This window comes from Kwoniella mangroviensis (genome assembly GCF_000507465.2).
Source record: "Kwoniella mangroviensis CBS 8507 chromosome 1 map unlocalized Ctg01, whole genome shotgun sequence".
Classification (NCBI taxonomy): Eukaryota; Fungi; Basidiomycota; class Tremellomycetes; order Tremellales; family Cryptococcaceae; genus Kwoniella; species Kwoniella mangrovensis.
In genome coordinates this window covers 13,419,643-13,444,847 of record NW_027062533.1, presented here as the reverse complement: position 1 = coordinate 13,444,847, position 25,205 = coordinate 13,419,643, and the positions used below count along the sequence as shown (strand labels likewise).

General features: G+C 45.9%; 11 protein-coding genes across 11 annotated transcripts; 7 read left to right on the top strand and 4 right to left on the bottom strand.

Annotated features, from left to right (window-relative positions):
* Window positions 1-1,664: 1,664 nt before the first annotated feature.
* On the top strand, window positions 1,665-3,086 carry I203_105070 (uncharacterized protein; the record flags this gene model as incomplete). Its single annotated transcript, XM_019151648.2, has 5 exons — window positions 1,665-1,756; window positions 1,912-2,014; window positions 2,083-2,184; window positions 2,388-2,557; window positions 2,615-3,086. 5 exons carry the CDS (start codon window positions 1,665-1,667, stop codon window positions 3,084-3,086), a joined length of 939 nt encoding a protein of 312 aa, XP_018999061.2.
* A 1,003-nt stretch (window positions 3,087-4,089) lies between these two features.
* I203_105069 (uncharacterized protein) lies at window positions 4,090-5,496 on the top strand (the record flags this gene model as incomplete). Its single annotated transcript, XM_019151647.1, has 7 exons — window positions 4,090-4,186; window positions 4,240-4,293; window positions 4,344-4,400; window positions 4,450-4,671; window positions 4,733-4,837; window positions 4,882-5,185; window positions 5,253-5,496. 7 exons carry the CDS (start codon window positions 4,090-4,092, stop codon window positions 5,494-5,496), a joined length of 1,083 nt encoding a protein of 360 aa, XP_018999060.1.
* Window positions 5,497-6,445: 949 nt separating this feature from the next.
* Window positions 6,446-8,556, bottom strand: I203_105068 (uncharacterized protein; the record flags this gene model as incomplete). Its single annotated transcript, XM_019151646.1, has 11 exons — window positions 6,446-6,612; window positions 6,678-6,908; window positions 6,963-7,027; window positions 7,100-7,196; window positions 7,318-7,434; window positions 7,607-7,816; window positions 7,872-7,924; window positions 8,002-8,074; window positions 8,128-8,243; window positions 8,293-8,441; window positions 8,494-8,556. The coding sequence occupies 11 exons, from the start codon at window positions 8,554-8,556 to the stop codon at window positions 6,446-6,448; spliced, it is 1,341 nt and encodes a 446-aa protein (XP_018999059.1).
* Window positions 8,557-10,159: 1,603 nt separating this feature from the next.
* I203_105067 (uncharacterized protein) lies at window positions 10,160-11,684 on the bottom strand (the record flags this gene model as incomplete). Its single annotated transcript, XM_019151645.1, has 7 exons — window positions 10,160-10,665; window positions 10,815-10,989; window positions 11,063-11,175; window positions 11,248-11,310; window positions 11,377-11,458; window positions 11,515-11,564; window positions 11,621-11,684. The coding sequence occupies 7 exons, from the start codon at window positions 11,682-11,684 to the stop codon at window positions 10,160-10,162; spliced, it is 1,053 nt and encodes a 350-aa protein (XP_018999058.1).
* Window positions 11,685-12,140: 456 nt separating this feature from the next.
* On the top strand, window positions 12,141-14,113 carry I203_105066 (uncharacterized protein; the record flags this gene model as incomplete). Its single annotated transcript, XM_019151644.1, has 8 exons — window positions 12,141-12,158; window positions 12,317-12,328; window positions 12,385-12,504; window positions 12,606-12,933; window positions 13,002-13,110; window positions 13,178-13,617; window positions 13,721-13,865; window positions 13,927-14,113. 8 exons carry the CDS (start codon window positions 12,141-12,143, stop codon window positions 14,111-14,113), a joined length of 1,359 nt encoding a protein of 452 aa, XP_018999057.1.
* A 390-nt stretch (window positions 14,114-14,503) lies between these two features.
* Window positions 14,504-15,587, bottom strand: I203_105065 (uncharacterized protein; the record flags this gene model as incomplete). The annotated part of the gene is made up of 6 exons (XM_019151643.1): window positions 14,504-14,526; window positions 14,610-14,701; window positions 14,827-14,956; window positions 15,091-15,200; window positions 15,284-15,326; window positions 15,410-15,587. The coding sequence occupies 6 exons, from the start codon at window positions 15,585-15,587 to the stop codon at window positions 14,504-14,506; spliced, it is 576 nt and encodes a 191-aa protein (XP_018999056.1).
* Window positions 15,588-16,399: 812 nt separating this feature from the next.
* I203_105064 (uncharacterized protein) lies at window positions 16,400-16,804 on the top strand (the record flags this gene model as incomplete). Its single annotated transcript, XM_019151642.2, has 3 exons — window positions 16,400-16,405; window positions 16,472-16,591; window positions 16,703-16,804. 3 exons carry the CDS (start codon window positions 16,400-16,402, stop codon window positions 16,802-16,804), a joined length of 228 nt encoding a protein of 75 aa, XP_018999055.2.
* Window positions 16,805-17,805: 1,001 nt separating this feature from the next.
* Window positions 17,806-18,302, top strand: I203_105063 (uncharacterized protein; the record flags this gene model as incomplete). Its single annotated transcript, XM_019151641.2, has 2 exons — window positions 17,806-17,940; window positions 18,042-18,302. The coding sequence occupies 2 exons, from the start codon at window positions 17,806-17,808 to the stop codon at window positions 18,300-18,302; spliced, it is 396 nt and encodes a 131-aa protein (XP_018999054.2).
* A 967-nt stretch (window positions 18,303-19,269) lies between these two features.
* On the top strand, window positions 19,270-19,884 carry I203_105062 (uncharacterized protein; the record flags this gene model as incomplete). Its single annotated transcript, XM_019151640.1, has 2 exons — window positions 19,270-19,617; window positions 19,684-19,884. The coding sequence occupies 2 exons, from the start codon at window positions 19,270-19,272 to the stop codon at window positions 19,882-19,884; spliced, it is 549 nt and encodes a 182-aa protein (XP_018999053.1).
* A 302-nt stretch (window positions 19,885-20,186) lies between these two features.
* Window positions 20,187-22,602, bottom strand: I203_105061 (uncharacterized protein; the record flags this gene model as incomplete). The annotated part of the gene is made up of 10 exons (XM_019151639.1): window positions 20,187-20,350; window positions 20,411-20,565; window positions 20,674-20,696; window positions 20,782-21,272; window positions 21,383-21,460; window positions 21,531-21,699; window positions 21,773-22,082; window positions 22,174-22,330; window positions 22,388-22,487; window positions 22,543-22,602. 10 exons carry the CDS (start codon window positions 22,600-22,602, stop codon window positions 20,187-20,189), a joined length of 1,707 nt encoding a protein of 568 aa, XP_018999052.1.
* Window positions 22,603-22,880: 278 nt separating this feature from the next.
* On the top strand, window positions 22,881-25,163 carry I203_105060 (uncharacterized protein; the record flags this gene model as incomplete). Its single annotated transcript, XM_019151638.1, has 6 exons — window positions 22,881-23,044; window positions 23,112-23,177; window positions 23,272-24,386; window positions 24,463-24,700; window positions 24,782-24,926; window positions 25,005-25,163. The coding sequence occupies 6 exons, from the start codon at window positions 22,881-22,883 to the stop codon at window positions 25,161-25,163; spliced, it is 1,887 nt and encodes a 628-aa protein (XP_018999051.1).
* Window positions 25,164-25,205: the final 42 nt, after the last annotated feature.

The following is a 25,205-nucleotide window of genomic DNA, read 5'->3' as shown; positions in this document are numbered from 1 at the left end:
TCACCCCAAAGGGGCGATTGTCGCATCAAGCTGGGTCGATTTGGGAAACACTTAGGGCGCTCGTAAGCTAATATTGAATCTCATATTATGAAGAAGACAACTGAATGGGGACGGTGAACATATGTTCGATCAAGTAGTATGTGTGAATCAAGAAATTGCGATGCACCGTGGAGCAGCGCTGACATGGTCGATCGAGCCTAGATTAACATAAGAAGGGAAAAATGAATCCCTGTTTGCCACTACTGTGGAATATGGTGAAATGCCGATGACGCAAGACGCACCCGAATTCGCGATTTCCCTTTCAGCTTACTATTACTCGATTTTGCACATCTTATCAACTACCATCCATGTTAGGACTGAATGAGTTGAATATAAAGATTCCAGTACATCGCTTGCTACCAGCTTGAGCCAATCTAAATTAGGTAGAAAGTAGAATATATGCAGTCTACGGCCGCTTCGGCCTCCGGGTCATCGAAAGGAAAGCGAGCAACGGGCAGGTATGTGCCGGCCAAAAAGAAGTACAGAACGATGACTGAAGCCGTCCATACAGGAACAATATAACCGTTGCATGTGATTCGTGTAGACGCCGTCGCTGCCGGTGCGATGGACAAAGACCTGCCTGTCAGGCTTGTCGATCCCGTGGAATCACGAATTGTGTTTACAGCTCTGTTGCGGACAATCGGAAGTGAGTAGCAGCAGCCTTTTCGGCCATCCGCTCTAAAATCGCTGATTGCCAAGCCTGCAGGCCGTACACGAAGGATGTTGTAACCGCCTTGCAGGCTCGGATCGATGCACTTGAGGAGTCCAATGTAGCACTACGACTGCAAGTCGCTGAGCTCACAGCATCGTCAATGGCCTCGGGCCGGTCGACTCCGTTGGAAGACCTCAGAAACAGGAATGGGCTTGAGCATCATTCTCAAACGTTCCTGGGTTTGATCGGACGGCCTACCAATGAAGGAGTCAGATTTTATGGACCCACGTCAAGTTCGTCACTTGGCTTACTGGCTGCGAAACGCTCATTTCGCTGACTCGCTCTTCAGTCGATGTCACTTCTCCTGATATGGATGAGCGGGTTTTTCGTCCAATCCAAGAGGAGAGCTTGGCGTCCGTGACATCGGGGACAAAGTCTCTGTCCGAATCACTGGGACCTCCGTTGATTCCCATCAGTCTCGACCGATCCGCTCTCGACCACATACTTGAGCTTTCGTTTCGTTATGTGGTTCCGTGGACGTATTACGTAGCAGATGGGCCGTTTCGCGCTTCTATCCGGCAAAATTGTTTCTCGGTCCGGACACACCACTACAGCCCTTTTCTTTTGTTGACTCTCTTAGCCGTAGGATCGCGTTACCTGGCCCCTGACTCGCCTTATTTCTCCGACCAAGGTGTCTATTCGAAGCGGGGCGACATATTCGCAGGGGCCGCCAAGAAACTGGTAGAATCCGAGATCGAGCGACCAATGCTGTCCACCATTAGTGGTCTATTTTTGCTAGGACATTACCTAGTCGGTCGAGGTGGCCAAGAGTGAGTCGGTCTAGCTGTTGAACGAGCTTACGATCAGACAATTAGCGTGGATATACGCCGGCTTGGCCATGAGAATCTCCGAAGACAGTGAGCCACTTAGGTAGTGAATTTGCGCTGATCGTCTAGTGGGACTTCATCTCGATATGGGGCCGCGGACCAAGGGGGGTGATCCTGAGCTGGGAGAACCGGTCTCTCTTCGACGCAATGTATTCTGGAGCTGCTTCATCAACGATGTGTAAGTTGGTCATAGACGAATGGCTGAGCTAAATCCTTCAGTTTGTACAGCTATTATACCGGTCGACCGCCGTTCATACGACTAAACCAAGTCGATCAGTGAAGAATCACTCATGTTACACCCTCCAAAGGCTTTGGCTGACTTTCCACTGACAGATCGTATCCGGTAATTGACGCTGACATTGATTCGGCAGAGCCTTTTTATCGCTCAACAGCGCTGCTACATCTCGTTCGACTGAGCGCTATCGGTAGCCGTATCGTACGTGCCCGACAATGATGCTCAGTCAGATGATAATTCAGCAAAATTTTGCTTTTTTTTGTGGGCAGATCAATTCCGTCTACGGATTAGACAAATCCAACCAGACACGAGAGAACGCAACCAAGCTACGAGTTGAACTCGCTGAATGGTCAGTTCATATATCTACAGTGGTGACTTGTCCTCATATATCACCGCGGCTTACGTATTCCACAGGTACAGAACCCTGCCGGGATACATCAAAACCAGCTCTCATTGCGATTACTCTCTCCTCAGTCCGCACATCTTATGCTTGAATCAGCTATACGTACGATTGATCATTCTTTCAATCCGAACTCGTGGCATGACGAAAACTCATGCTGCTGCGTGATCATAGTTTACCACCCTGATATTACTGTATCGACCTCACTTGAATTCTATAGTCAGTCAAGATCCCTCGGACGCGTCAAGAGAGTTGTGTAAATCCGCAGCTTTCTCCGTGTTACATTTAGCCGAGTCTCAAGCCAAATATTTTGGGGTTGGAACCGCTACGTTGACCATGCACCAGTAAGCATTCGCAATACACCCTTCATATTACCACCCGACGCTGACTGGGGGCAACAGTAATCTATTTATCGCTGGAACAGTTTTTTTGTTGCTTTCGGTAAATGCCGACGATGATTCATCGTCACACTCAGCATCAGGCGATTATTCACCGGAGCAAGCCTGCCGACGATGCATTTCGTTCCTGAGAGACTTTGGACAGATATGGCCGGGGACTCTTTCTACGGCCAGTCGTTTGGAAATCCTTCTAAACGAATGGTGTCCCATCAACAATGGCAACGCCACTCGTCAAGAGGCAGGCATCGATCAAGGCGGAACGATCATCTTGGAAAAAGACGCTGAAACTGACTCTACCTTTGATCCGCCCTTCGGTACCGAGCCAGCATTCAACGAGGATAAAGTCTCCTTATCGACCCATGGGTCGTTACTCGATGCGGACAGATCGCTTGAATTTCCGCCCTTCTTCCCTGCGTCAAACTGCTCCCCGTTCGATGCCGACGTTATGTCTGCGTTCGACATGTACTCTTTCTAAAACAAAGAGGACATCAAAATATATTGGTATCCCAGAAATTCAATCGGAAGAAATTTCACTCTAACAGCCAAACCGATTGAACGAGTAAAGCAGTGGAAATCAACTTCTCAAGTGCAGATGTAAGAAGACGCGCTTGGCGAACTCCGGCGCTTGCAAGACCAAGTACACCATGTCGTTTCGAAAATGGCATTGTGTTGGCGATATCAAAGATCATTGAAGAAGCTCAGTCACATGATCGGTACAGGAATATCTGTCACTTCCCGTATCTCTCATTTCCTCTTCTCTCCCTCATATATGCATTACACACAAATATTGAACACATGGGCTCCACGGATTGATAGCGAAAGCCATATCTTCCAGAGCATATAGATGATCTGTTCGTGTTGGGTACCTTCGAAGTTCAATGATTGTGATTTTTTTTTTAAATATAGACACATATATAACTGTTATTTCAGATTTTCCTGCCTCTCCATTGCGCTCAAGTAAAACTGCTTCTCTCCAGCAACATGCCTCTAAATGTCTCTGGATGTCTGTTGATCCATCGGCGATATCCGCGATAGCAAATCCCCCGCTGCAATTGAAGCATGACTTGCCCCTCAATTGCAAAACGACCAACTTTCTTTGCGTCATGCTACGATATTTCCAAAAGCAGATCGTTTCACCATATTGTGCTCGACACACATGCTCTGGAGAGCCTTGCTGTATGCGTTAACCCGTTGATTAATCGTAGACTAAGTCTGTCCGGAAAATATGGCTCCGACTTTTATGCGGAAATTGCGTTCCAGGACGCTTTAAAACGGACGGGCAAAGGGCCGGAAAATGGGTTCCGGTCAGTCCGGATTGGTTGCAATGCTGGTCGAGATTAATGGCCTCGTGTATATTATAAACTGATGAATTGTACACCTGTATCAATTGATCAAGCCCAGTATACTTTACATATACTCATCGAATAATTATCAAGTCATCGTTGGATATCATCACAGAAATTCCTTCAATCGGAAACATGCAGACATTCGTAAATAAAATCGCTGTAGTACAAGCTGAGCCGGCGTGGCTCGATTTAGAAGCAGGGGTTATCAAGACCATTGAGTACATCGAGGGTGGGTACCAATTCACCCAAGAGAGTGCGCAGATTGGACTGACGATCAAACAGAGGCCGCTGCGAACGGTGCCAAGCTTCTCGCTTTTAGCGAGCTTTGGATACCCGGTAAGTATGTTCCATTGTGAAGCTTGAAAGCTCAAACAGAACCTGTGCAGGCTATCCGAGCTGGATGTGGGCTCTGAACTTTGCGAACTACCACCCTATCAACATGAGTGAGTGAGAGAACATGGCACAGGGGGGTTACGAACTAAACTATAGTAGAGTATATCCGCAACTCTATGGCAATCGATTCCATTGAGATGAACCGCATCCGAGCGGCCTGCTCCGAAAACAAAATCTGGGTCTATCTGGGATTTGCAGAGCGCGTCGGATCCTCCATGTGGATGAGCAGCTGCTTCATCGACGGTGAGGGGCAAATCACAAATCATAGACGTAAGATTCTCCCGACCGCGTGTGAGCGAATCATGTTCGGCAATGGGACCGGTAAGTGAATCGGATGACTGTAATGGAGCTGGTAGCAGAATTCTGATTAATTCGAGTCCAGGCGATTCTTTGATGAACGTGATCTCTACTCCTCTCGGTCGAATAGGGAGTCTTCAATGCTGGGAGCACTTGCAGCCTCTGCTGAAATATCACACTTATTCGCAACGTAAGTCTTGTGACATTTTCAGTGTTATGCTCACTGCCTCGCAGATGAGCAGATCCATGTCGCTGCCTGGCCTGCCATCTTTCCCCATCGAGGTCACGAGCCTTGGGCATTCACAGCCCAAGCAGCCACTGTCGCTTCTCAACTCTACGCTATGGAGGGTCAGACTTTCGTTTTGATGGCGACCCAAGTCATGACTGCCAAGGGCGCAGGTATGATTGGAATGAGCACCGAAGGTAAAGGATTTGACGAAGCGTACACTCAGATTCCTGGAGGCGGCTCTAGTCATATCTTCGGTCCTGATGGCAAAATTCTCGCTGGACCTATGGCACCGCACGAGGAAGGTATACTGTGAGCCTCATCATCTCATTGACCTTAGCCATGCTCTTTAATTGCTGACTGCTTCGTTGCCCGGCAGCTATGCCGATGCCGACCTTGGTGCTATCCTCGATGCCAAAGCCTATGCCGACCCTGTTGGTCACTACAGTCGGCCTGATTTATTACGTGTGGTTGTCGACAGAGAGCCGAAACGTCCAGTGATCTATCTAGAGGAGCAGAAAATGCCTGAGCACCCTTCCGTGACTGATGATTTCAGCAAGGTCGTGGACTCGCTTTCCCGTTCGAGCGGATTAGATGTCATCAGTGCAAATAGTATGGAGTGATCCATTATCGTCAAATGATTCGTATAAGTAGGTCTTCATAGATCCATAGATGTTGAAAGAACCCGGGAAAACCAATGCATGGACTTCAATCCGATCTGGGCAGCGAACAACGGGTTTCAGGGTCTTGAGGTCCTCAGTGATGGTGCCGAGACTAATGATGGATTCACAGCCCCTCGCTAACATAACATTTACATTGTGAGAGCTGTCCTGCTTTTCGGCGAACCTTCTTCACACTGTGAAAGACTCGATGGCCCTTATGGTACTTCTGGGATGAATCATGTCAACCTCAGGATGGCAGTGATCCAGTTCAGATTCTTTTCCCTTTCGTCTAAAGAGTCCGCGTTCCTCACTTTGCACTGAAGCGACAAAGATAAAGACAAAGCCGCATCCCAACAGCTCAAGATGGGGCTCAGAATTGACTTCCAGCGTCGGAAGAGTTGCCTTTCTTTCTTTTGTCAACAAATGCCGCTTTGGTCTCACACAATGGTCCTATTTGTGCTTGTAACTAAACCTTCCTCCTATGCAAGAGTGCCTCAAGGATTCGGAGCGACATCCACCTCTGATGGGAAAATGTTAATGTCATCCATCTGACCTGCCGATGAGGACCGTTTTGACTCAAGAAAGGAGACGAGCTGAATAACTTTTGAAATTCCTACCGGCTTATATATGGGGAGAGATCAAAGAAAAGCTTCCTCTGATATGCCTGATTCATGCAATAATGACCTACATGTCCTTCGAGTTGCAGAATTCAGTCGGAAACCCTCATCTCGAATGGTCTCAGATGCATCAACATTCTACAAAACCTTTGATATCTCCTCGAAAGAACCCACACCGGATTCAAGAGGGACGCGATCACCACCCCTCATAAATTCCTTATCCAGACTGCCAACTGAGCGGCCCTATCGGTCAAAAAGCGACCAATAGTCAGCCAGCAACTTAGCCTCACGATTTAAATTTGTCCAACCTCATCATTGGAAGTTCCCTTCTGCTCAGTCGCTAGGGTCTGCGTTGGATCGATAATCTCCTCGACAGGTTCTTCCAAAAGCCCAGTCCTACAGAACATATAGTCGATCTCTTCGAGAGTAGCACCTTTTGTCTCCGGGCAGAAGAAATACGCTAGAAATAAGACGTTTGTCAGTCATGATGTCCGTCCACCAACAACAAGAACAGAGGCTTCATACCGAAGACTGCCTGCAACACGTTGAACACAACAAAAATAATGAAGAATCTCCAACCAAGGCTGGCAATGCCAATGGGAGTTATTTTGACGGTGACGAAGGTGAATAGCCATTCGGTTGCCACTCCAGCTGCAGTGTTGATATGTCGGAATTTGAACGGAGAGATTTCAGGTGCATAGACCCACACTACACAGTTCCAGGAGCACGCGAAAATGAACTCATACAAGAAGATCACTGTTTCTCGTCAATAGGTGCTGATCAAAATGATGATGACGAACCGCTACTCACTGGAGACCCCAAACCATCCTACGGCGGGGTTACCTGGCGCATATTTGACGGCGACAGTAAATGCGCTAGTCCAGATGATCAGTCAGCCAATACCGTTGATTCACCCCGTCACTATGACTTTCGTCCACCACACTCACATCATTGCCAGACTAGTTCCGACTGCTCCACCGATAAGAAGAAGTCGACGACCCAGCCTTTCGATCAAAAGCACCGGGGGAAATGTTCCCAGAAAGACTGCGACGCAATCAGTCAGTCTCCTCATGGGACATGAACTGCGTCTAAGGTAACAGCTGTGCCAATTTGCGACTTACATATCAAAGCGGATACCCCCTTGCTCTCTGTCAGCTATCATCACGAGTGTTCACATTGTAACTTACTCCCATCAAGCTAGCCATGTGGGCATCAAGACCTATTGCGTCAGACATGAGTGTAGTTTGATAGTAAGTGATTGCCTGCAATTGAAGATCGACCACTGATGAGCACCTAGACACGCTTGTGATGTTGCTAATAAGCATAATCAGACCTACGTTACACCCTCCCATCTGCTGAAGCATTTGTTGTATAGTGATCACGCTGATAAATCATGTCAGCGGCGCAAGGACGCAATCTGTGTTACAGGAGAAAGAAGAAAACTTGCTAGAAACGTCGAGAATTGTGCACTTTGCTAGTATCCCAAAGGAGACTGCGCCACAATGATTGACCCTCCTCCTGATTGCTTTCCATTTCCATGGCGTCAAGTATCTCTTGTCGACCAACGATGAAGGATTCGTCGTTTGGCGTGCAATCCAACAACCGTAACAGCGTGTCGTCTGCCTCTTTCACCCTTTGCCAGCCATAGAGAACTCGAGGAGATTCTACAAAATGGCGGTCAGTTCTGAGGCTAGCGATGAGAAGATGTGGGACAATCACCAGGTAAAAAGAGGATGATAAGGCCACCCAATAATGCGTAAAAGCACTGGAATCTGCAAGAGATTCCATATGAGTCGATAAGGTCGGCCGTACTCTATATATCCCTTGGAGGACCGCACAGCTCACTCACGCAACGGGAAAACGCCAAACCACCTGACCAGTGTGATGGATTATCATTCCGTAATCGAACCAATAGGCAGTCACTGCGTTGAAGCTCAGCCAAAACGACATTTTTCATGAAGCAAAAGAGGCTTACCATTGCCCGACAACACAAGCAGAAGTTGCAAAGCCACGTCCCGGCCACGAGTCTTCGCAGGAGAGGTCTCCGAAATCCACATCGGAATACACGTAGAGGTCATTCCTGTACCGGCCCTATAAATGTCGTTTAGCGATTTAGAAGAGCCGGGTACTGAGCACTCACCCAGCGATCACCCGAGACACTATGATCATAGCTTGACTGACAGACCCAGCTTGAAGACTTCCACCGATCACAATGAGAGCGCAACCCAGGACAATGCTAAGACGACGACCCAGTCGCATTCCGATCACAGAAATAAGGATGCACCCGGCCTGAGGAGCGATGATGAGCTGATTCGCTCTCACCATTGGATCTCATACTTACTAGACACCCCAAAGGATAGACCGAAGTGATCGTCGATATCTCTTCGGCATTCGGTTGCTGCATCATGATAATTAACAAATCTCCCGAGTAGGAGCTCTCATAAAAACAGCACAATACTTACATTCATTGCGGTCAAGAAAGACTCGCTAGCCAGCAGGCCCCCGAGAACTCCTTGACTGATTTTCGGAGGAGCCAAGTATGCTTCAGTGACAACAAGAAATGACAACAACACAAAGACTGTGAAATTACTCACTCATAACCAAAACAGCTGAAGCATAAAGCCGACGCGAATGTGATGGCGAAGTTTAATTGCCTTCCGCGTAGAGAGTTCATCATGTTTTCAATGAATCAAGTGGTATGAGACGCAGGTGAGCAGCTGAAAATCCTGTATTTCAGTCCTGCCTTTTATACCTTCTGCTCCTTGTTTGGTTGCAAAGCTGAGCGCGAGGCGAGATTGTGGGAGCTTCAGCAGGCAATGAGCGCAATTCTCACCGGAAAATGCGGTCCCACCGACATCTCGCCCTCAGCAAGAAGAAGGTTCGTTGCGGCGGAAAATGTGATCCCATCTCTGTTCCAAAGATAAGATACTGTCGCGGCGGAAAATGGGGTCCGGTCACTCACCATCACTAGAGTATGCAACGTAAGACGCTTACGTAATCTACGTCACACTCATACTTGTTGTTTAGCGGGCTGTCATACTAAGGATTGGATTTTGCAACAATGACACAACACAGCCGCAGCAAATATCAATTTAAGATCATCGTTGATGACATAGGCGTGGTGGAGCGATCCCTTAGGTGCCCAAATCAATACTTGGTGTACGACAGATAAGCCTTGGTATCATCTGCTGCTTCGCAGTATCCCGACGCCTGTATCTATGATCGTGCCCGGATGGACAATTTCACTCTCTCACTCAATAAAATTAGCTAGCAGGTCTTAGCATATCTATGATTAGGACCGTGGAAGATCATGTTGTGAGCAAACCCAAAGATGCCAAATTATGGTATATGGACTTCAAGACACCGGTCAAAGATCGAATGAGAATGGAAAGAATGGAAAAGGATAGTCTTAAGGGATGATCGCGATGAGGGATTGTGATTAAAGATGCGTGTTGCCGTATTGTATTTCACATTTTACATCTCCAGGGTGTACTCATCCAGCATGCACGATCCGCTTGGACGGCTGGTCAATTGCAGTTCGGTAAGTTTGCAATCTCTTATCTCTAGAGCTGATATACAGCCTTACGTATCTGTTTCCCGCTCTCGAGACATTCTCCAACGAGATCGCTTTTGTACTGCACTGTGGCCATGTGGGGTCATCATCGTCGTCCACATTCATCAAATTCTCCGTAAATGAAAATGCGAACGTACTTGAATGGTGAAGAACAATTGGCCTTTTAATTGCAATTCTAATGGGTAGATGAAAGAGGCGTGTCTTATGTTATTCGGATTACATTTTTCAAGTATTTTTGATTGTATAAATTGTTTCCTTTTTGGATCAAATCAACAATTTTGCCCGATTGCGGTTCCATTGCAAGATAGATGCTGAACTATGACTGTGGCATATGTCAAACCTGTTGCACAATTACTATTACATATCGCTTGATGAGTGTTTGTCCTGCTCTGCCTCTTTTTCCTTGCTCTCGCCGTCATCCGCCTCATGACAATCACACAGGCACAGCAGATGTCGTTTGTCCCGCTCCTCCCTCCCCTTCCTCCTCGCTCTCATCTTCCTCCACCTCATCATCCTCATCGTCGAATAATCTCCCTTCCGTCTTCCCAGTCGTACCCGTGACAACCATCAAATTATCCTTCTCGCCCGTACTGGAATTAATACCCGATATGAACCTTCCTTTCCAATCGACTTTATCCAAATCGTCAAACCTCTCTGGTCTCTCCCTCAACCACTTCATCCTAGGTCCACTCCTTGCTCTTTCAGACACCTTGAATCCATAAATCCTAGGAATGTACACTTTCCCAAGAGCAGGTTTCTGTCCACCAAACGAGTTGGGATTGGTAATGGTCACTCCACCGACGGGAGATTCCGAGGGAGATACTCTTGATGAAGATGATGGTTGAGCTTGAGGGTTGGAAGATGTGAAGAATGGTGCGGAGAGTAATTCAGGGTATTGTTGAAAGAATAACGGTGAGAAGGTGGTACCGAAGAAAGCTCCTGTTGATAATGAATACAATATGGGAGTTAGCATGATAAATGAAAATGTATAATATGGATTAAGGAGGAAATTAATAAAGTATAAAGAGACGTAGGATAGACTGGATATGATATAGATATAGAAATGACAGAGAGGTTGACCAACTCACCATCTACACTGGCGTATTTACTACTTGGCGGAGTATATATATCACCACAATTTGGACAATATAATTTAACAGTATCTATACCTGGCATATCTGCTCTTCCGCATGGTAATACCGGTGTTGCATGACAGAACACTCGGGGACAAGCACCGAAATGACCTGCTTCGTATTTCTCGACCTGAGTTGTAGCAACACATCAGCATCGCATCCATCCCTTGAGATTTGAATGATGATTGGGAGTTGGTACTAACCATACATGATAATCCTACTTTTGTCAATATGAAACGTTGATGAACCAAACCGTATAACAATTCTGCTGAACTTTCTACGATCGATACGTCTGGTATCTTCGATGAGTCTTCCTCTACAAGTATCAAGCAGGATTGTATCAGCTTTTAAATGGGTCCAGTACGTGAGAAGCTGACATGACACATACCTGGTTCAACATCTAGTATCATTTCTAATGCTTCCTTGAAGAACGGTACCATCGCTTGTAGGCCTATAACAAGTCGTATAAGCTGATATCCTTGTTTCAGATCCCATGGAGGTGAATAACTAAGCTCACCTGTCAAGTTGAAATCGTCTTCTATGAAATCTTCATGTACATCGCAAAAGTAATCGTGTCCTGGCAATGAAGTGTACCAATTCTATGTGAGATTGCTTAGCTTGTTCGCTCGACGATTGGTATATACAGTAAGCTCACTATCCATGTCAGGGTTGATGTCGCTGTCGAGCTTGCTTGGGATGATGAATCTGTAAAAGATCAATTGTCAGTACACTTTCACGCACATGACGGTTGGTTGACTGACCGAAAGCTTCCTCTTCCTCCAATTCATCTGGATCAAGTTCTACAGGGGGAGCTGAGGATGCCATTGTTTTTAAGGTTCCAAGAGATGCGAATGTCGAGCAGAGGGTATGTAGCACTTGGACTGTTTATGCTGTAAGCACTCGGGAGAGACCGTCACAGCTGAGTTGATGGTTGACAGTCGATGGTCGGTAGTTGATAGATTGAAGTGATTGTGATTTGATTTCTTCTTTCACGTTGAACCAGTCTGCCGTAATACATCGACTGGTATCGTTATCTCTGGGGTGCCACTCAACGGTGTGATACGGTGATATGACAATGCAGGTGACACGTGGTGATGAGATGGTTGCGTCATGATCTGATGATCTGTGCGTGTCACTCACTCGCTGCTACCCTCTGTCTATGCAACGCGTTAACAGGACTCGTACCGCTGAACTTGAGACATATGATTCATTTCGATACACCGATTTCGATACCTCCGTACTGCCCATAACCTATCACACAAAGCAGAAGAAACAGTCAACATGGACGAAGAATACGATGTGAGTGATCGTCCTCCTTCAGATATTGCTCCGCTACTCTCATCTTCCCTCCACACACCATCCACCTACCTGATCCATGGGATGGAGGAAGGGTTGGACCCACCACAGCCTGCGCAAAGGTATCCATTGCTGACTCACCGTATCATCCCTGGTAACAGGTCATCGTCTTGGTAAGCTCACTCCATGCTGGCGCTGCTTATATACGTAGCTGACCTGACCACCATAGGGTACCGGTCTTACCGAGTGTATCCTCTCAGGATTGCTATCCGTAGATGGTCAAAAGGTACTTCACATGGATAGAAACGATTACTACGGCGGTGATAGTGCTTCGTTGAATCTGACTCAAGTGGGTCAATGGTCTTCTTTCGTCATCATCTGAGCTTCCCTCCTCTCCACTGATCTTGATGAGTTCATGACCAACTGATCATATCCCTTTGATCATTCCAGCTCTATCAGAAATTCCGTAACTCCCCACCACCCGAAGCTCTCCAACTAGGTCGAGACCGAGATTACGCTGTCGACCTCATCCCCAAATTCATCCTTTCTTCTGGTGAACTCACTCGAATGCTCGTTCATACCGACGTCACTCGATACCTCGAATTCAAAGTGATTGCCGGATCGTATGTCTACAGAGATGGTAAGATCTCCAAAGTGCCCAGTTCCGAAATGGAGGCCGTCATGTCCCCCTTGATGGGTTTCTTCGAGAAGAGGAGAGCTCAGAAGTTCTTCTCGTACCTGCAATATTGGAAAGAGGATGATCCAGCTACTCATCAAGGTGAGTTGAATCAACGCCCTTGTACCATATCACCATCGGATTTCTTGCCAATAAAGTCTATCATTTAGGATTCGATGTGAACAAGAGCAGCATGAAGGAGCTCTACGCCAAATTTGGCTTGGAAGCTGGTACTCAAGATTTCGTCGGTCACGCTATGGCCTTATGGCTTGATGATGAGTGGGTATCTGATTCCCCTTGCTTTGTCTACGCGAGCAATTGGCTTACCTTTGTGTTATGTTCTTAGCTACATCACCAAACCTGCCCGACAAACTATTGACCGAATAATTCTCTACACTCAATCAATGGCACGATACGGTAAATCACCATATATCTACCCATTGTACGGATTAGGTGAATTACCCCAGGCTTTCGCTAGATTATCAGCCATCTACGGTGGTACATACATGTTAGACAAGAAGATTGAGTCCGTCAATGTCGATCCTGAGACCGGATATTTCACAGGCGTGACTTCAGGTGGTGAGACTGTCAAAGCTAAGAAGGTCATTGGTGATCCATCGTATTTCGGTGCGGGACAAGATCCAACTGAAGGTGGGAAATTGAGAGTGGTGGAGACCGGCAAAGTCATTAGAGCGATTTGTATCTTGAAACATCCCATACCGGGTACGGATAATGCGGATTCGGCACAAATTATCATTCCTCAAAACCAAGTTGGTCGAAAGAATGGTAAGTCGGAAACTGTACTATTTATACTTTGCTTGCGTCTCAGCTTTTCTGGTGCCTCCTTCTGTCCGGACAATAAGCTGATGTAAATTGCTATGTCATTTAGATATCTACATCGCCGCTGTCTCTTCAGCCCATAATGTCGCCGCTCCAAATGTCTGGATTGCCATTGTCTCTACCATCGTTGAGACCTCTGTCCCAGAAAGGGAAATCCTACCTGGTTTACAATTATTGGGCAATGTCGTTGACAAGTGAGTAAAGTCATGATGCTTCGCACTCATGGGCTTGTATTGACGCTTATTTTATCACCAGATTCATCTCCATCACCCCACTCTACGCCCCAACCTCCTCAGGAACCAACGATAACATCTTCATCACCAAATCGTACGATGCCACTTCGCACTTTGAGACTGTCGTTGAAGACGTATCGGACGTCTGGCAAAGGGTCAAAGGGGAGAAATTGGTATTGAAGAAGAGAGAAACTGAGATTGAAGCGTAATCGTGATCGCAAAGTCTAATTTAACAAGCAGGATGACATGAAGTAGAGGGTATGGATGTAGAAGTTGTTGTGAGTCGGATGCATTAGCATTGGAATTATAGTATATGTTTGGTCTGGTTTGGTTTGATACGAGCAAATTGATTAGTTGACTCTTAGTTATGTTCCTGTACATTATATGTATTGGTCTGATCATCAATTTTATATCCATTGAACAGTACTTGTACTGGTCACGATCTCCATAATGCTGGAACAACGGGTATGGTAAATTATCTGACCTGTTGAGCTCCTAAATGCATGCACTACTATCCCCTGGAGCATACAGGTTCTGGGGAATTATACATGCGATCAAAGGTGATCATGAGAAATCCTAGGATCCATCCTCCATTCCTTCTAGTGAGTTCGAGCTTTAGCACCTATTGAGAAGCAATGTAGATGTTTCAGTTGAGTTTAATCGTGAGACTATAAGCAAAGTATGTTTGAGATGCATATTACTCACCATCAACGTACATATTCCTCGTTGCTGACGGTAAAGTAGCCACCATCCCGTCCAATTCTTTGGACAACTTCACTTGACATCCTAATCGAGAGCTACATAAGTGAGACGAGAGGGACATCAGCATTTGAACAATCTATCTTACACGCCTCCCTGCGCATACTTCAGATTTCTGTATGGGATTGATTATTTCCAAGGTGATCGATGCACTCATACTTACGTGTCTTCCAAACCGAATGCCAAATCCAACATGTCATTCTCCTCGTCGTCCGGTTCTGGCAACTTATCGTAGTTCTCTGGATCTATTATTACATGACAGGTCGAACATGCCACCGAACCTTCGCAGGCGCCTGATGGATGACGTTTCCGACCGCTTGTCAGCGACATGTTCAAGATGTTGACGAGATGACAGCAATGACCAAAAGTATGTGGGTACGAATCATATCAACGGGAGTGTTGGATCCGGAGGATATCTCAGACTGACCTTCCAAGTCCACATCATACTCATGAGCCAGACTCAGTATATCATCACCCTCATTACCTTCTATCGTCTTGATCTCATTCCCTTTTGAATCTTTGAATGTCAATTTGATCCTACAGGATTACAATGATCAGCTTGAGCAGATCATCGTAGGTGTAGCAGATTGCATTAGACCGTCTAGGTTGATTTGACTTACCCCGTTCCAGGTTCAGGTCTCGTTATTTCCCCATGCTGCCTTGCTATTCACATTTACATTCAAGGATAATCGACGAATCAGCTTACCTCACTTTCTATCAGTCAATCTTGTGACGAGAGTACTTACGTATGGTAGTATGTAGATTCCTCTTCTTCAATCCTGATCCTGAAATCGGTCTCACAATCTCACTCCGCAAGGTGCTCCGTGAGAATGCAGATTTAGACATGGATATAGGTGATATCCTGGTATAGGTTGGGCGGGCGTTGGTGAGTGGACGAAGGAGGTTCAAAGTATTACGCGACATGTTGATTTCTAGGCTGGTGTTTCAGATGCGATGGTGGTATGGTGCTCAATAGATGATATCCTAACTATGTGTGTTCTCGTTGAGGCTGGGTTGTATTCTGAGTGATGGGTTATTGACGATGACGGATGACCAACAATCACCGGCGGCGGTTAAAGCCATAATCTTACTGGACTCGAGAAAAAAGCACAAGTCAATCAATTCGGCAGACCGTGGTTGAACCGTTGAACCGATCATAATGATTCCCAACGGAGATCGCATCTTATCTCCGTGTCCAACACAGGAAATTGGATGCGATCTGGTTGCAGATGTGGTACTGCCACTTTACACTCATCGACTTGTTCGAGTGTAAATCAAGTGGACTGCAAATGATTAATGATTGGATGATGATGATGAATCAATTCAGGTCATATGTCCCCTGAGCTGACTTTGCTGATCCAATCAAACCAAACGTCCTTCGGAAAAACCTCCTTATCGGTGCTGATCTCCCTAGCTAAGATTGACTCGTTATTAAGTAATTATAGATCAATCCTTTGATCTGCACACCTCGATTGGACAGATCAGGCAGTTTGACCGAGCAATCATGCCTCGAAATGACCGAGACTATCAAGGTATAAATAGCGATGGTATCCAACCCATCTTCAAGCGGATATTTTATCATCTTATATATCCCGGTACCTCATATTGAATTTCTACAGCATCAGACTCCTTCAATCATGGTATCATCAATTATACTATCAGTCTTCTCGGCCCTCGCCCTTGTCATTACCCCTGTACTTGCCCAAGGAACGGGCGGCGTTTTATCCCCTATCGACATGTCCGTACCCTCCTGAACAATCGTCAGACCATACGATAACCCGGAAGACGCTATCATGGGACCCGACAAGATGTACTCGGAATTAAAGGAGAATGATATTTATTTTGCATTCTATTTCGACGTTTACGAGATGACCAATCCCGTTACGGACGATTTTTATACTGGTAAAGAGCCTTATTATACTTTATCCGTGAGTAAAAGATCCGACCAGACCGGTTCAATTCCTTCCATCGAGCTCCCACTGATTTATCGTATAGCACCCGTCATTGGACTGACGAAACGTCATCTGATTATACTGTAGTGCTGGATCCAAAGGAAAGAAGGTGAAAACACACCATCCCATTACGTCCTCTCGGCACAGTCACCATGGGTATCAGGTGATTTCGGGAAAACTTGGAATTGATCTGTCCCAAGTCGGAATATAAATGTAATAGAGATAAATGTGAAGGGGAATATGCTTTGCCCACTGAAGATATCAATACGGTGAGCTCCCTTTTTGACATCAACTATCCATCTCTTCAGTGAATCCGATGCTGATATCTCATTGACTACTCTGTGTGGCGGGCTGTATCCAATAGAGTAAGATGTAGATATCTCATAGTAATAGGACAATAGCTTAAGGGTCGTAGATACGATGGGTCGACTCTGTTAAATCAGCATCGTAGATAGAGGTCTATATGGTGGATATCGAAAGAGAAAGCGCTGTGCTCACAAATACTGACTTGAAACGTATTGTGTCATAGATGCATTTAACGCTCGCTCAGGTGTATGGGCTGTGATTCGTTGTTGTCAGTTACATTGTAAAGACCAAAGACCATTTTGCCTGACAACCTCCCCCTCTCATCAGGCACTGAGATAGGAGGATATGGTAATTACTGTATGACTAGAAAGGAAAATCAGAAACAGGGGATGGACCGTCTCCTTCCGTTATGCTCCTGAGTGGATCATTTATATCCGATCACTAGTACTACACAGCCGATGTCAATCCCGAGCTTGGATTCAGACCCCTTGCTGATCTATTGAAAGGAAAGGCGGGTAAATCATTGGTTCTGTCATCGCCATCGGTCATCACACTATCGATCCTGAATGAAAGGAAGGAGTACGGTACTGCTTTTAGGCTCTCGATCTCTCTCATGATATATATAGTCGTCGAATCATACCACTTGGCTTCTCCATATGGTTATACACTACCTCACCTAACATTCGGCTTTCACAGTACACGCATCGTCTCTCTGACTTTTTTACTACATTGGGTATTACCCATTGAATTTGATCTTACTTCTCTCCACCATGTTTAAGTTCACCTTACTAGCTTTACTTGTCACTTCCCTCTCCTTGGCTACATCAGCACTAGCAGTCAAGGGTAGCGTCAAAGTGACGTTCGCCGATACCACTTATTCACATATGACTGCGGATCCCTACGAGAGAGGTCTGGAAGGGGCTTGGAGGGAATTCCCTTTTGATAAAGTCGATACTCGGTCTTTCTATTGGTATGGACCAAAGGTTGGAGACTCGACCGACAGGGCTTGGAGACAAACCGTGAGTCTAGACTCCCAAACACTTGAAGTGATTTGAAATTACCGTTCACTATATAGATAAGATTCCCCGTACTAGTTGATGCTGAACACGATAATGTACAGTGTGACGTCTCTGTAGATGATCAATTCAATGAAGATGAGACGATCAAATTTGAACTCCAAGATAAGAAGGCGGGATTCAAAGGTCCGAAAGATAAACATGCCGAGATCGTATGTAAAGATTCGATCTGTACTGTTCCCAATGGAGGGAAATGCGAAGGAGATTATGTGATTCCCGTCGTTGATTCAGTAAGTTTGATTCCCGTCCCAAGTCAAGTCGAGACTGGTCGAAGGGATTGTTCTGCTTACGCAACACCTGATTAATCAGTCTATCTAAGTCGCTCGACGCGACATCATAACCGATCAAGCACAAGATTTGATATTTGAGAGTAAGAAGGAAACATTCGGTAGCTTGCACGGTCTTGTTTTCATGCAACTACTCGCTCTGCCTATGTGGAACGTTCTTGTGTGGGATTGTGTTATGTTACGTATTTCAAATATTCCCGTCATGCACCATGGCTACAGCATGACCCTTCAGGTACTGTAGTCTGGACGATTCGATAAATTCTCCTCAGTACACGGTATCAGCATATCAGGATATAGCGCAGTGGTCGTCTCTGACCATTTCCGATTCAAAATTTGGTGTCAGTCCACAATACTAAGGTCGATGTCATGGCACTGTATGACATGTGTCCTTTGTTCGCTCCCAACGAATGAGCAGATCCAATCCCCACCTAGCGCATCGAAGTTGTAACTTATTGCGAGTTTTGGTAGGTATGTTTGCACAGTTACCTACCTGCATCCGTTAGAGTGTCCTACATTTTCCGTTGATCCACAATCGTCTCTTGCTCTGAACTAGCTTCTCTTGGAGTCAGAATCAGGCAATAATACTTTCACGGGGGCCTGCGATCCTTGAGACCTCGTCAAAGTCAATTTTGGAGTGTTAAGGGGATAAAGAGTCGATCCACCGTTAAATTGGTGGATAAATATCCGTCCTTGATTAGTTAGCCCCTCTCAAGGTTCTGAAAGGTATTCTTGCCAGTTTGAGCTCCCTTTAGTAATCATAAAGGAGACTCCAGGTGTCATGGTTTGCATAGGATATCAAATTTGGTACAGCTTGAAAATGGGTATAAAAAAGACTCCAAGCCATTCTTTTCGGTCGTCTATTCCTGTCTTAATTTCTCCAACTTGTTTTTAGTGTTTGACTTGGTCTGCGCATTGGTTTTTATATCGCGTTACCCAGCACTTCCGACTCATCAAGCTTTACTTTATATCTCATAAGTCAATCATCATGATCAAATCACCCTTGCTTACCGCTCTACTACCTACCATCGCTTTGATCCCGAACACAATGGCTGTGAACGGAAATGTCAAAATCAATTTCCCCTCCGACACCTCATCTCAACTTATTGATGGTTCCCTGGCTGTAAACCAAAATGGCGGTTCGAGAAGCTTCCCCGCCGATCAATTGGTCTCGAAGTCCGTGTCATTCTATTGGAAAGGACCGCTCTGGTCTCTGACAACTCTTGTAGTTACATCTGTATCTTCCTCTGCCACCGTCAGTGGTCCTGTGGCTGCCACAGAGGCGGTTGCTGGCAGCAATGGATCAGGTCAAAGTCAGGTTTCATGGCAACAAACTGTAAGTATTGCGATTCAGTATGAAACGCTGTGCAAGGATGTTGACTGGCCCCCTGCTTTGTGCCAGTGCAAAGTATCGGTGGATGACCAGTTTGATGGTGATGTAGAATTCACCTTACAAGTGAAAGAAGCTGGATTCAAAGGTTCAAAGGATAAACATGCCACGATCGTATGTGATCAACCATTGTGTCTCTTACCTGAAGGTGAGAAATGTGAAGGACGATATGTCATTCCATTTGTTGACTCTGTAAGTTCACCGTTTCGATAAGTGGTGTTGTTTTGGTCTTCCGCTCAACACGGCTTCGTTTACATATAGACCGTCTAGATCCGCCAAGAGGAAGCCCTGTATGACCGATGCTTGATTGGAGATCCATCACATACATGATTTTTTTCGTGGCGTGAAGACCATTGCAATTCATTTATCTTTCCATCCATTCGTTATCGACCTGCGTCAGGTGGATTGTATCATGCATTTCTTGTCTGTTGTTATATTATACAGCTCACTCCATGGCACGATGGTTGACATTTCGGAGCGACATCAAGCATAATCACCTTTCCTACACTACCGTTTCAATGTGGTTCTGAAAGGATATCCCCGTTGTTATTGAACACATACATCCCTTTCCTGCACTCACCATGCAAATCGTCATAGTCCGCCTCGTCCGATCCGTCCTCATCGATTTTCCCATCTTCCGCATCCGTCTTGAGAGTGAACCAATCGAGGTCCCATCCGACTAACTCCCGAATTAGCATGTGCTAGATAGTAGACAGGTAATCAGGGACTTATGACGTACAAAGGTCGACAACGAGATGGTGTATATTCTCCAACGCTATTGGAAATTCACCATCGCGATAAAATGTGCCATGGACTGGCACACGGACGATAAATGGGCTACCAGCGTTATTTGGTGGAGCAAAGCGAATGAAGGATCCTCCGATCTTCTCGATACTGACAGTGAGCGAGAAGAACCGAATGAGCGAACAAGTTCTGGAACTATCATCTGTGACGCGAGACGAAAGGGAAATGTCATAGGCACAGAAGAGGTGAGCCACTCACATGAAACCAATCGAACGGAACAACTATCAGCAGAGATGATCAATTGTCAGCTACTACATCCGTGTCATGACAAAGCACCGACAGCGATAGCTGCAGAAGCCAGCTCACCCCGCTCAATTCCGGCAATGTAACATCTATATCATCTCCACTGAACATCTGTTTACACAATTTGTATTCTTTCCTTTTCACCTGGAACGTTTCCCTCTTCCTCTTCTCTCCAGTTTTCTCTGTGCCTTTTCCATTCTCTAAGCTGCCTTCTAACGGTTGGTTATGATCGTTGACGGGCTTCCATCTCTTCGGTTCAGGTATATCAATCATAAATGGAAAAAGCTTATCTATCAATTCGTTGGGTAATTTCAATTCTCTAGCAAATATGCCTTGAATCTCTCTGTGGGTTTCCCATAGTTGCGGCGAATTCTCTACAGCAGTACTGCGTACGCACATTGATCGGACGAATGATAAGGCTGTACATATCTGGGTGGAAGCTGATTGAGATACGTTGAGTCGGACGGCAAATGTCTTGGGTCGATGGGGCTCGACGGAAGGTGAGGTAGGAGGTGGAAGTTCGTGTAGGAGCTCTAAAGCCATTAGATATTCACCTACAATGAGGTCCTATTAGTATTTAAAGGCAAATTTCCGGTCGCTGAGTTCGATGGAAGGTGATATGCATCCACGTATAGTTTGGGAACAGCAAATGATCTCTACTCACCCATTACCATCTGAATAGCATATGGATACTTCTTCTTCAACTCTGTTTCTGCAAGGGTAGCTTGTTCCAGTGCTAGGACTATTGCAAGCACATCAGCATTGGAAACTCGTCGACCCTTACTCCTGGGAGTAGCTGGTAAGGGACATACTGTTTGTGAGTTCTGAAGTACCATAACCTGTCCCTCTTTCATCAGGATTCAGACACACCGCAGCGAAAGCAGCATCGAACGGACTATCCTTTTCTACTTCTTCTAACGGTTTATTCAGGTGTATATGCATTTCCCTAGCTATATTCGTGGATTCATGCCATGGTTTATTCTATATCATACAGCGCGTTCAGTCAGTAATCTCCAACATCTCAAGAGGGGCAAGTCTAGTGTATCCCCCTCACCAAGCTCATTTTGACCAGTTCTTTACCAGGTCCAGCAGCCCAGAATAACCTCAAAGTGATCCTGGCTTCTTCCACCATGAGACCGGCCAGCTGCCTTATCCACTCTATTTCTGCTCCCGACTCCTTAGCACTGGCCTTGAGTATCGTTGGATCAATAGCATTTATACGGTCCAAAGCGTCTTGAAGCTCTACCGCGTAAATGTACATGTTGAAGTCCGCTATTAGAGGGCGCAGAACGGCATAGGTGTATTTCGAATCGTCGTCGAGTGGGCCAAGATCACAGGAGGGCAGAATGGGAATATTGGTCATACTATGTCGTCGCGTTTCATCAGCTTGACATGCACTTCCACGTTATATGAATAGTACGGAGACGGAGGGTTGGCCGGAGCAGAGGTGCTTACTTGAACTCCATTTCATCCTGTATACACTGTGCCATCGCCATCGGCTGACCTCTGACAGTACTCATCTTTCCATGCCAGTACCCGTAAATAGCTTCTACAGACGTTCTTACATGGCTCAACCGGAACGACGGTGAAGGAAGACCGAGAAGTTCAGCAGCTAATGAAGATTTAGAATAAGCTCGGACTATCTTCTGCTGACGAAGATGACACTCACCACCTCTATGAGCAAGCCACGAGAGCTCGTCAGATATACTTCCATGAACTGGAGGTGGTTGTCTCAGTGTGTCATTCCTGCTCAAAGTTGCCGATCCTGTCTAAATTAACAGTCAGATTGGGGGCGAAGTAGCGCAGTGGAGTTGTCGTGCTTACTCTTCTTAGCTCTTGGACCCAAGCAGGGAATGGTCCCACAGCTTTCACAATTTTAGACATCTCCTTCCCCCCTCATTTACTGGGTCGTAGCTGAGTCGTTATGTGCGCGGACGTGCAGAACAATCGTGAAGAATTGAGATAGTTGGAACACATCATGAGAGCAAGAATCCACAATCAGACACTTGCTTCTGAGCCTCATGATAGGATCGGCTGCAGTATCGGTCTTGTCCGTGCCTCACTCGACCCGTCCACTGACCTCGATCGTTACAAGTTATCCTTTTCTCCATCGTCATTTCCTCTTGCGATCCCTTGCTCCATACACTGTACATACCATCATCATGACCAGATCCAGTCTACCATCAAGAGCCTCGACGCTGGTAATCGGCGGTGGGCCAGCGGGTCTGGTCTCGCTGAAATATACAGTGGAGTACGGTGAGAAATGGGTTCAAGGTGAAGAACCGGTATTGGTCGAGATGGAATCTGAGATAGGAGGTACTTTCAGGTGAGCCCACATCCAATAATTGGTCTGAGATCGCAACGAGGTGTAGAAGCTGAGGGACCTCCAACAGGTGGAGAGGGTATGAGAATGCGGAATTGGTCAGTAGTAAACAATTGACTTGTTTCTCTGATTTCCGGTGAGTGGGAATTGGTCTGTTCATCCATTCAATCATCATCGATCGAAGCGTTAGCATATATTCGTTCTCATCTGACATCTTTGTTTGGATTTAGATACCCACTCTCCGCACCTGATCATCCTTCATTGCCAAACTTCGTTGCTTACCTGCATTCGTACACTGAGCATTTCGGTATAACCCCTTACATCCATACATCTACCAAACTCATCTCACTCAACAAAGTCCAATCACCCAAAGACGACTACAAACACCTAGCCGTACTCCAGCGTGTCGACTCTGACAAACAACCTATAGGAGAACCAATATCGATCCTAGCTAAGAGAGTCATCATCACAACGGGTCTACACGTCACTCCCAACATCCCTCTTATTCCTGGCCTAAACTCCGGGCCGATCCCTCCATCCGCACCAAAATGGATCCATTCTTCCTCTTACAAATCTCGCTCTCAGCTATCCGATAAGGAAGTTCTCATTCTCGGAGCAGGTGAAACAGGTATGGATCTAGCTTACGAATCCATCATGTCTACCTCCAAACGAGTATGGTTGGGTGTTCGTACGGGATTCCTGTCGTTCCCGAAGGTTTTGAACAACTTTAGTATATTGGGATATACATTTGATGGTAATTTACCGATAGACGGCTTGATTACCAACCTGTTCGAAGACGTCTATGTTCATCGATGGATCGCTCAATCCCATCTTAGATGGTTCATATCCGATTTCGTCATCAGAAGGGTCATGTGGGTTCTAACGGGTACAAAGGCAGGTTGTAATCAGTGGTGTGGAGAATTACCACCTGAAAAACAAGGTAGAGCATATGTCTTCTTAAATAAATCGGCTAAAGCAATCAGATTCATCAATCAACCGTATTACAAACTATCAAGTATACATAAGAAGATCGCTCATTATATCGATCCACCCCTTCCCGATGATATAAAAGATAGAAAGATTGATATCGTCCCTTTCCCCCAGAAATTTGATGAAAATGCAAGAGCGGTATTTGGATCACCACCCAAGCACAGATCGAAGGAAAATGCATGGAAGACAGAGGAATGTAAACCTGATTTGGTAGTGCTGTGTACGGGGTATAAGCAGGATTGGGATTGGTTAGGTGAAGGATATCCTAAAGGACCGGAGGAATGTGAGATCAGAGGTGTGACCAGTGAGAAGGATCTGTCAGTTGGGTTTGTAGGGTTTGTGAGGCCTGGTGTGGGTGAGTAAGATCTTACATTTGGGATATAGCGTCACTCGCGACCAACAAAGTATAACTAACGTTCTATTTGACACAGGTGCGATCCCACCCATCGCAGAGATGCAAACCCAACTATTCCTCTTACTTTCGCAAGAACGCATACCGATTCCCAAATCTCCAGAGACATACCATCTCTTACATTCCCCTACATCCCGTATCCAATATGGCGTAGATCATTCTACGTACATGTCAACCTTGGCTAAAGATATAGGTAGTTCGCCGGGATTGCTTGACTTGTGGTGGGAATATGGGTGGTTTGTACTATTTGTGTACTGGTAAGTCCAGCTTTTCTTCACTTCTTGTCGCGTGTCTCAAATTTTCCTTGTGAGACTAACATATGATATCCGTTTCCAAAGCTTCGGTGCAGCCTTCCCTACTTTCTATCGACTTGCCGGCCCATACAGATCGTCCAAAGCTCAGGGAATAGTAGAAACTGAATTATGGGAGACGATCCGACGTCGTGGGCTCTTGGGTAATATATTTATGGGTGTTATACCTATGGTAAGTGGTTGAGCCGAGTTTTCTCTCACCGCTAAGTTCGTGAATCATGAGTTGACCATCTTCTCTGGTATCGGATAGACCTTCTACGCTATAATCAATATTTCTGCGTATATGATCGAGAAGACCTGGTCATTCTCCGCTCCTTTATTCGGACTACCGCCTCCTCCCGATAACATCATGGACTATTACTCGAATGATAAGAACGGAAACGCCGATGTCAAAGTCAAAGTGAATTAAACTCGTATTTGACGATGTACTGGACAGGACTGGAACAGGTAA